General features: G+C 35.1%; 1 protein-coding gene across 1 annotated transcript; it reads left to right on the forward strand.

Moving 5' to 3' along the window:
• Window positions 1–730: 730 nt before the first annotated feature.
• Window positions 731–10,600, forward strand: OTUD6B (OTU domain containing 6B). The gene is made up of 7 exons (XM_026841494.1): window positions 731–784; window positions 1,491–1,727; window positions 3,600–3,695; window positions 5,150–5,462; window positions 7,048–7,109; window positions 7,807–7,913; window positions 8,455–10,600. The coding sequence occupies exons 1-7, from the start codon at window positions 731–733 to the stop codon at window positions 8,537–8,539; spliced, it is 954 nt and encodes a 317-aa protein (XP_026697295.1). The 3' UTR covers window positions 8,540–10,600.
• Window positions 10,601–11,099: the final 499 nt, after the last annotated feature.

Genomic DNA, 11,099 nt, shown 5'->3' on the forward strand with positions numbered 1-11,099 from the left:
CCTATTGTCCAGGCCTTAGCACTTCAGAGAGGCTGAGGAACAGAGGGTTCTTCTACCTACAGAAGGTGATAAGAGGGTATCTACTTGCAGCCCTCCACTACCTAAAGGTGGGAGGGGTATACAGAAGAGAGAGCCCTAGTCTTTCCAGTTAGGAGAGTCAGGTAATGTGTAGGCACACATTTTCCTATTTGAAAAATACATTCCTGGTAAGTGCGATGATTAACTGTGTGACAGATAGAAAAACAGTTGCTCATAAAAATTAATGCGAAGTGTGTCTCAGCTTCTGAAAATCCAGCATCTCCTCCAGTTGATGGTCCTTGTCTCCACCACCTCCCATATACTCTCCTTGTATACTTGCATGTGCCTCTTAGGTCCTGGATTTCCTGCTCTCCCATTATGTTAATTTTTATGAAGAGCTTTTTTTGTCTGTCAAACTTGGCTGATTCATCTTTGAGGCTGAATGCTTAACATAAATCTTTCAGGGTGAGCATTCCTGCCGGCCTCCTCTTGAAAAGATTCATTATTATTGCCATTATCTTCAGCTCAATTGTGTCAGTCAAGGATGAAGGACAGGAGAGATGTACAGGTGATGAATAGCAGGCAGGGTGTTAAATAATTGGTGCTCTAACTCTAAAACAGTGAATATAGAAGTGATGAGAGCTGGCAGGGAGTGTTCATGTAAGAGCACAGGCTGTGAAAGCCGTGTTTGTTCAGCCTGGAGAAGACGACTATGGGAAATCTGGCTGTAGTTTCCACTGTGATGGATGGAGCCAGACTCTTCAAAGTAAAGTGTAGAGAATGGACTAGAGACAATGATTGAAAGTGGTAACAAGAAAAATCCTCATGAGAAGAAAAAGGGAAAATATTTTCATAACAAGAATGGTTAAACATTGGAAAAAAACTGGCCAGAAGTGTTTCAGAATGTCCATCGCTGGAGACTTTGCACAGTCATCTGAATGAATTCCAGATCAATGTGAATTAGCGTAAGCTGATGTAACTTTGAATTTCAGCCCCACTTAGAAGAGGAAATTGAACTAGATGACCTCTGAACATCCTTTCTAACCAAACTATGATTTGAGAAATGGAGCCTAAAATTGTTTATGGAATTTAAGCAAGTTAAGGATTTTTTCCCTCATGAATACCCATTTTGCTTTTAGAAACTTTAATTTAAGGACAGGTAAACTCTGTTTTTACTTTAATTTGCTGCTTGAGTGATCAAAAATTTACACATCTTTTCTGTGACAGGATTTGAGATCTCAATGCCCACATAATCTTTTTGTAGGCAACAGACTGAGGTCTGCTGTGTTGATGAAGTTCATAAGTATTTATAGTAGTAACTGGGCACAGATTATTATCTTCAGATACAATGTTTTCATCTTTTAAGAAAAATATTGCTGCTTTAAAATGTATTGATCGTTAATGGGCAGTCTCATAGCTAAACTGTTAAAGCATACTAATATGCTGATATTTGTAATTTTTTTTTTTTCCAGTATGACTTGCAGTTCTCTTCTGCAATGTCTGTGGAGTATGTATGTTTAGAGGTAATGTTTTATTTCGCTACTTCTCTAACAGCAAAAATTCAAGGCATGAAAAATGCTGTTCCCAAGAATGATAAAAAGAGACGAAAACAGCTGGCTGATGAAGTTGCCAAACTAGAGGCAGAACTTGAAGAGAAGCACAAGGAGGAATTAAAGGAGATGAAGGAAGCTTCACCTGAGCAAAATAAGGTAGGTGCCTTAACTTTAGCTGAAGTTGTAAGATACAGTATGCATTAGGGCTTCTTTAACTTTTAAAAATTATAATGAAGTAACACTTTAAAGTATTTCTCCTTTTCCTTGTAGTAGTAGCTCTTCATTTTTGGAAAGATTCAGCTATTACAGTGGGTGGGTGTTGTCAGAAGGGGCATTTAACAGTGGTTTTTTTTTTGTTGTTGAGCAGTATTTGGTTTTGCTGGTAAGTCTCAGTCATTTTATGGGGTGTTTTTTCAAGTTTCTGTTACATTGTCACTCTAATTATCAACATACGTAGACTACCAGAGTATTGTTGGCCTTCAACAGGCATTTGACTGATGCGGTGTGTTTTGTCTATCAACAGTATAACTGACCTTTTTGTAAGAAGACACTTCCTGTGATGATAATTGTCGTCTTAAATGCTGCTGTTCTGCCATGTTGGCAACACAGCTACATATTTAAATGCTTCCAGTTTGCTGTTTGATGGCAAACCACTTAGTTTTTTAACAGAGTCTTAGCATTATTCAAATTTAGCTGCAGGAAATATGGCCGCCTGAGTAAACTAGGTGCTATTACTTGACTGACAGAAAAATTCACCTATGTTTTAGCACTTATTAATAAGTAGAGTGTTGGAAAGTCCTCTCATAGTGAATTTACAACCTGTGAACTTAATTCTGTATATCCAGTACAGAGAAGAACTCTATTTGTATCATGTGGCTGAGTTTAAGGACCATTTGTGCAAGTAGATCTGTTCATATATGGAAATAGAGCTTATGGCTAAATTGGTTCAATACAGTTATCTGTGAATGATGCTAATGCTTCATGCTTATACATCTCTTGAAGTGTTTCCCTGACAGTGTGTGTCTTTTGGCTGTTTAAGTCTTGTAAAGAAACAAACAAAAATCTGTCTGCCTGATGCTTTCTTGACTAGGTGTTTTCTGATTTAGTAACCTAACAAAGAGTTAAGCTGAACGTACTTTTGTTTGAAAATGAGAGTGCAAACAGTTCCAAATGACTTTTAGGGAAACAGACTTGACTGAGAAGCATCTGCTGAGAATCCTTGTGAAAAAACGTTTTTTCCGATTGTGAAAGTTATGACCCTATAACAACTTGGAGTCGTTTTTAATCAGATGATTAAGTAGATGCATAAACATTAAACATAATGCTTCTGTTTACCTGTATCTTAGATTAGTTTAAAGAGTTTGTTTTATTTTGCTAAATGAGCTGTAAAAACGTTACCATAGAGAACCTTTCAAGCTAAAATCTTTTGCCCTGGACATAGTCTGCCTGAGAGGATTTTGTTTTGAGATGTATGGTTTCTTTCACTTTTCAGTCTTTCTATTCGTATTGAAACATGTCCATGCTTCCAAAGGTGACATCCAGTTCATACTGTTATAGAGTTAGCTTTGTCATTTTTCTTGGAAAATGTCAGCTCTCCATCTTTTCTAACTGCTGTGTTATGCTTTGGTGTGGAAGGTGGAGCCTTCTCCTGATTTAATTGGCACAGAACTTGATAATGGCTGTTTGGGTATTTCAGTCGATCGATGTGATGAGGAAAACTCTCTGTTTCAGCCAGTAAACGGTGTTCACAGTTCAGTGTGTAAGCTTGTAAGAGATTAAATTTGAGATGTGCAGTTCATAACCGTCTCTGAAACTACAGAAAAAATAATAAAATGCATGACAGTGGTTTGAGATGCAACGTGCTTTACTTTTGACTTTGACGGGTTCTGTGCTCTGCACAGGTCTTTGTGGTTAAACTTCATAAATATACCCTGGAATTACCTAGGAACAGAAAATTGTTTCAGGAGATGCACATCTCAGTTACCATTATACTAATAAGAACACTTAACTTTTTTTTTTTCTTTTTAGACAGATTCTATAGCCGATGGGGTTGCAAATTTAGACCTTGAAGGAGCAGAGCAACAGATTCAGCATCCTCGAATATCAAAAGCACAGAAGAGGCGGGTATGCCTTAACATTTAAAAATTTAACAGATATTTGATTGAAATTACATTCACTTAACTGTAATAATCAAAGTTTGCAGTAAACAATTTTGCAGGGGACATTACCTGGCTAATTCACTATTGATGCTGTACCTACTGGGTGCCTTGAAAATCTGTAAAGCTGCTACCGAGAGATATGTAAGCATTTTCTAAATAGCTGTACATTTTTGCCCTCAGCCATGAGATGGGAAATCAGAACAGGTCAGGAGATGGGAACCAGAAGAAAACAAATTATGTAAAGCAAATTATTTTAAAAGAACTTCACTAAAAACATTAATAAAGAAGTAATTGAATTCAAATAATGTAAAATATTACATGGAAAATATGCTAGTAATAGAACTATACACATTTAACAAAAGAACATTAATACTGAAATTCTTATAAATTTTTGAGTTGTTAAGAAACACTACCTGGTGTCCAGGCCATTAGGGTTGTTAAACTTCAGTTTAAGTCTTAAGACTGTGATGGATTAACATTCTCACTGTATCTGCATGAATCTTGGTTCAGGGCCAGAGGAGCACTGCTTTATTGCAGAGGCCATCCCCAGTTACATGATCATTGTTGCAGAGCTGCCTTGTAACAGATGTAATAAAAGGATGTTCTTAATTCGTGGAACCATGTTTAGGTACATTAGAAACTGTGTAGCCTAGTTTTCCTATATTGTGGTCACCTAAACCAGTCTGGTCTTGATTTGTGGTGAATTCTAAGTGTGAAAGTGAAAAGATCATTCTCCGTACTGGTTCCTTTTATATTTCCTCATTTACTTTGACTCTTACTCCCTTATTAACTTAAGCGTAAACTTACAAAGCAGTCTTTGAAAGTAATTTTTATGTTATGTGTTATTATATCCTTTGTAGTTCTCTCCGTATGCATTCTTATCCATTCTTTAGGTTAGGAGCAATCTTTTATGATGTATAGTCTAGCCTGAGGGAGTTTCAATTTTGTGACATTCTTGCCATTATGCAATCGCATGCGTAAGTGGTAGATCCCACGCCTACTAGGAAAGAGCAGTATTTTCTGTTTAATTAGAATTCCCATACTTGAGTTGTTTGCCAGTGGTGAAATAGGTGATCCTACAAACAACTACAATAGTAGAAACAACTACTATTAATATAGCCTTTGTACGTGTGTTGTAAGGTGTTATTTTGCATGTTGATAGAATTAAGATTTCTCCTGGCACTTAATCTAGTATGTGGTGTCAGAGGCAGTTAACATATATTGGTCACTTACATTTGCTAAAGTTTGTGTTTAGGAGGTCTCTAAGATTCAGTAGTACTGATTCTGGAGAACATTCCACAGATATGTATGTACTGAGAAAACATTTGAAGAGTTAGAAGCAAGCACTAAGCCAAGAACTATACAGGCATCTTCTAAATTTTAACATTTGATGTAATTTTTATGTGGTTTTAATCTAAGGAAAAAAAAGCTGCCTTGGAGAAGGAAAGAGAAGAAAGGATAGCTGAAGCTGAGATAGAAAATCTAACGGGTGCTAGACATCTTGAAAGTCAGAAACTTGCCTCCCTCTTGGCAGCAAGGCACTTAGAGATTAAACAGATCCCTTCAGATGGACATTGCATGTACAGAGCAATTGAAGATCAGCTCAAGGATCGACAAAATTCCTGGACTGTCGCAACTCTGAGGAACCAAACAGCAAAGTACATGCAAAGTCACTTTGATGACTTCCTGCCATTTCTTACAAACCCTAGTACTGGAGACATGTATAGCAGAGGTAAGACTTGTGGTATAAGAGATTTTAAAAACTGTTATATCTATTTCTGATAATTGTTGATCTCAGTTACAGCTGAATTGGGACTAACCTGTTACGGTGTTTGTTCCTGAACTCTGTTACTTTGTTGGTTTGACTGTGTTCTGTGGAACACAGAATTAATGATCTGCTGTGAAACTTGGTACACCTGAATCTTTGTAATTTATCTTGTTTTTTAAAAAAATATATATATTTTTTTAAATAATCTAGCAAACATTATTCCCTGTTAAAAAAAAAATCAGAACTTGCTGGTTACTAGATGTTAATAATATTCTGCCATGTGATTTAAGTTGTATTATAAACAGATTGTCTACCAGGTTAGGGATGATTTTTTGCCACTTTTATGTTGGTGTTTTCAATTTACATAGGAAAGCTGTTAAAAATGAGTGTGAAATTCAAGCAAATTATTTTATAATGGTTTGCATAGATGCTTTTCCTTATTCTGCAGTTTATTTTCACTGTTTATAATAGGTCTTTTGGAGCCCTTTCTTATAAATGTTAAAAAAATATAAAAGCATTTAGTGTGGAGCAATGGTGTCAGCTGAGTAAATGCAGTTAAACGGAATTTATGTATACATGGTTTATTAATTTCTTACTGTGTGTATGGAACACCATGGAAATGACTATACATGTTTATAACTTACTGTTACATTCATTTAATAGTTATTGCTGTGGATTTCACTTGGTCACTGGAAACTGGTGTGAAGTAGGAGGCATCTTCCCCTTGTTGACTGAGATAATTGTCACAGGATAAATGTGCCCCAAGAGAAGACTGAATGAAGTTCTGCAGAGCAGTGGGGAGTGGTTTTCTTATGTCCCTTAAGTCTGCTATAAAGCAAATGTATGAAAAACAATTCTGAGCAGTCTTCAGAAAATCTGTTCTTTCTTTATCAGAAGCTATTCATAAGATTCAGAAGGCTGAAAGGTTGTAATTTATGTATTTGAAAGCTTGGTTTCTTTAGAATATGATCTGCAAAAAGTTTATTTAGCTATTAAAGGAACTGTTAGGAATAAATAATTAAGAGGTTAAAAACAAGACAGGTAATCTGTAAATAATAAAAACCCAAACAACAGTTGAACCACATAAAGTTATAAGATTTTAAAAACATACCTGACACCTAGCTAACCTAAGAAGTAAGCACACTATTTGCTCTTGGATTATTTCCTAGAGTCTCAAAACAACACCCTCTGAAACTTAACACGAAGAGTTTTCATACTTGTTGTTTGTCACCATACTTGCAATTTCATACTTGTTGTTAACAGTTCACTACATAAAAAGTTTAAAATATAAACCTGTACTTCTTTTTATTGCCAGACTTGGTTTTATTGCGTTCTTCAGTCTTAATTTTTCTTTCTAAAACAGTTACAGGGTTTTTGGCGGGGCTCTGGTGTTTTTCTTTTCCTTCTCTTCAGTGAGCATCCATATTTTCCTGTATAATGTGTTTGGACTTTCTGGGTTCTAGTTCTTCATTTTACAATCAGTATTTTTCCTCAGTTGCTTGTTCTCAAATAAGAGAAGTACTAAAAGTTGTCTTTTCTTTCCCCACAGAGGAATTTGAAAAATACTGTGATGATATAGCAAATACAGCTGCATGGGGTGGTCAGCTAGAAGTAAGTATTTTACTGATAATTTTTATTTGTGAAATTATGGAGTGGGTGAATATACCTTCAGAAAAGAGCTTCTTATGTATGCCTTCAGACAGTTTTTCTTAGTTATAAATAGTTTATCAAGAACGATCTCCTATGCTTATAAATTGTTTTCCCAAGTTAGCAGCTTTTCTGATTGTGTGCTGCTGTTCTGATGTATTTGATGATATGCAAGTTAATGAATTCAGTAGTTCTGAGTATCATTAGAAAGAGTGACAGTATGAGTGAGGGAAGATTTTTTTTTTTTTTTTTTTTTTCCTAAGGAGAAAGCATTTTATTATGCAGATTTACCTTGTAGCAGAGCTGACTAGAGGGGAGCAATATTAGATTTTTGTAATGTAAACCAGAATCTGAGCTTGATATATTATATATTTATTTTAGTTTGTCTTATTTATTGTTTTATGAAAGAGTAGTTACCAAATTACTGAAGCTAGCTCAGTTACCTGTGCTGTCATCCAAACAATGCTTAATTTAAGGCCACCTGTTTTCAATTGAAGTTTAAAAAATGAAAATAATTTTGTTTATTTTAATGAAGTTTGTTTTCTAACAATATTTGAAATGTTATGCCTGAACTCATGTCTGCTAAAACTAAATGACGTCTTACTCTCTCCTCCCTACATTGGATTTAATCCTATTATTGAATTGTTTTTATGCCTTAAAGCTAAGGGCTTTGTCGCACATTTTGCAAACACCTATTGAAGTAGTGCAAATGGATTCCCCTCCTATTATTGTCGGTGAAGAATATTCAGACAAACCAATAATACTTGTGTAAGTATGTAATTTTATCCCTTCTTAAAATTAGTGCACTTATTTCTATAGCAGATGGCTTGCGTGCTCTTTTATTTTCCATTGTGTATCTGATGTTGAAACACTGCTTGAATAATGATCTTGCAGGTCAGAAATGATGTTTGTGATTGACATACTTAGTTTAAAGATATTATAATTAGAGTTGACAGTCTGAAGTGTGGTTCAGTCACTGCTTTATAGAATGCTACAAGGTCATTTTACCTGTTATATCAATTTCACTATTATTTTGTAATTACCTAAGATGCAGCAGGAAACATTTTTCTCTTTGAAGTTTATGTCAATCTGTGCCTGGAAGTCGCCAGAATTAAAAACTGTCTTTATTAATGCTCCCCCGTTTAATGATCTTATTATATTATCTGTGCTAAATTATTATTGCTAAAATATTATCTGTGCTAAAACTTGAATTTATTTAAGCTTTTTTCTGGTGATGTTAATATTTGGCATGAAACATACTTTTTGTTAAACTGAACACTAATTCTGTGTCTCTTTTTTTTTCTTTTAGGTATATGAGACATGCCTATGGATTAGGAGAACATTACAATTCTGTAAAACTTCTAACAGACACTGCTACAGAAAACAGCAGCTAGCACACAAGTGTCATAAATCCACATGGGTAACAGTTGCATTGTGACATGTTGGACTCTAGACAATTCCCAGAAAGATTGGAAAATAAGACTAAATGGAATGGATTAAAAATAAAACAAAACAAAACAGACATATAAGGTTTGAGCAAAAATCAGAAATAGTTCTTGATTTAAAACAACCAAACCAAAACCACACAACAGTATTTTGAACGGGATACGAATCATGTTTAGAAGATCTCTAAAATGGTGGTTGTGTAGATCAGATTTTTTTTTTATTTTTAAATAGAGCTTCATCCCATGCTGCAGTGAAAATACTGAGTCGTAAATATTTTGTTAATCTGCATCTCTGCTGAAGAATTAAGGTTACCTGAAGGTTCCTGTTACATTATTTCTGGCATATGCTGATGATCATGGAAGAGTTAAGGCATTTAAAAGAGTTGATTTTATCCTGATTGATGGAATATGCTCCAGAGTGTTTCTTTAGTTCTGTCAGGATCTAGCTTTAATGCTGTAGTAGGGATCTCCTTTATTTGGGCAGAGAAGAGCTGGAGGCAAATCCAGTAGTAGAATATCCTGCTTGACTGAAGGAATTGCAGTCTTCTTATTTTAAAGACTTTCATCTAAGATTTTACCAAGGTTTGAGGACTTCAGTACTTTTTTTTTTTTTTTTTCAGTTGACAGTAGGAACTGAACACTTGATGCTATTCCTAGTACTGAATCTGTAAGAAGAGTACTGTTATGACTATACATCATAACATTGATGCAAGTTAACTGTGCTGTTCATCTTTCTTAGTTTCTCATCTGTGTATTTCAATGATACAATAATCTTACAAACAAAGCTCCTTATTGTCCTCACTTGGTGTAGTGAAACTCATCTGGACTCATAGTTTCTGGATCTGTTGATTTAAGAACTTCGTGATCTGAAGTGTGATGTTTTATAATGCTTAAACCAGCTGGTTGCATACAGATATGAAAATAACCACCTTGGGTTTTGTCAATAACTTCAGAGGTGATGTGCAGAAGAGTTAAGTTTTTCTTTTAATTGCTCCTTATGATGCACGGAGACTTGAAAGGTGGGTTTTTCAAAATGGCTTGACTTTTTACATTAGAAATGTAGAATTTTTTTGTCTTTAAATCACTGTGAATGTGACTCTAAAATTAGCAGCATACTGAAACCAAAGTTATAATGCAATTGTTTTGTAACAGTAGAAGTGATTGTTTTATTGTCTTTTAAAGCCTCAGTCAATAACATGATAATTGTATTTTAATGCTGAGGAGTTGGCTTGGAGAAAATTTAAACACCTTTGCCCTAATTTGAGGTTTATGAAGCCTGCATATTTTAGTCCTTCAGTAAAGCTAGTCAGCAGATTGATGTTCCTGGGAATTACAAATGAGAGAGACTTACTTAAAAAGGAGCTAAGTGTTCACTTCATGGATCAGATTATGTCTGATTTAAACCACTTGGAGAGGGGAGGGGGGTGGAAATCAGTCAATCATAGCAGGGGGCTTTGGACAAGCAGAACTTAAATTATGACTTCTTTAGACTGGTGCATGCCAGGAAAACAAAGTATTAATCAGACCGGGAGTTTTTACATTCTTATTTATCTGATACAGTATAGTGAATAGAGCTGTACTTACAGCAACTGGTTTACTGTAGAATTTGGTTTACTACCTTGATTGTATAAAACGATGTTTTTAATTTCAAACCAAAAGTCAGATACAATGGTATGGGAAAAGTGTCTAATTCATAATACCACTGAATTTCACTAAAAATAATTAGCAGAAATACATCCGTATTGCTTAGAGTTGGTGTGATATGAAATGCACATGATGCTTTTTGTAGATGCCCTGTGAAAAAAACTCTTTGGTTTACAGGGTTTTCATTCTTGTTTGATTAACTGACAGAAAAGATGCCAGAATGGTGGAATGTCTGTACCAACAGTTTGTCCTGTTGAAGATGTTTACAATTTGTATAAAGTGAAATAATGTTTTAGTATCGTGAGTGAAAGATCATTGCTCATGCTGTATGGAACTTGCCAAAAATAAATTGGTTTATTTGTGGCAGATTTTGTTGTGCTCACTTTTAATTTTGTTCACTTCCTAGCAAGTTTACTCATTTCATTTTTATGACTTTTTAGGATCCTGCTGTAGTATGAATGCTCCAGTGACTGACTGTTCCTATTCAAGCAGTCAAGGCTTTACCCTTTATGAAATGAAGGTTGTTTCTAAATAAGTTTGTCTTCAGCATAATAGTGGTTAAATTGAACTCTTCTGAAAAGCTATATTTGAAAGAATGATCATAGGAATGATTAGGTGAAACTGAGCGGTTTCTTTGTCAGATAACCTTTTCTTTCCAAAATAGCACTATTTTATGTATTTAAGTAGCTTTTTCTGCTTATAGCTGCAACGCACTGACATCAGTTTCTTCAGTCCGTTGCTGTTTTAAGGGCTGTTAAGTAGGTCTTTCGCATGATTAACTGAGGTTAGTTTCCCGTAGGAACACTCATGTGAAAGGGAGAGAAGCTCTCTGGTGGTCTGCAGTAAATGGTGTACGATATTCTTA

This window comes from Athene cunicularia, assembly GCF_003259725.1.
Source record: "Athene cunicularia isolate RWA chromosome 2 unlocalized genomic scaffold, athCun1 chr2_part1, whole genome shotgun sequence".
NCBI lineage: Eukaryota > Metazoa > Chordata > Aves > Strigiformes > Strigidae > Athene > Athene cunicularia.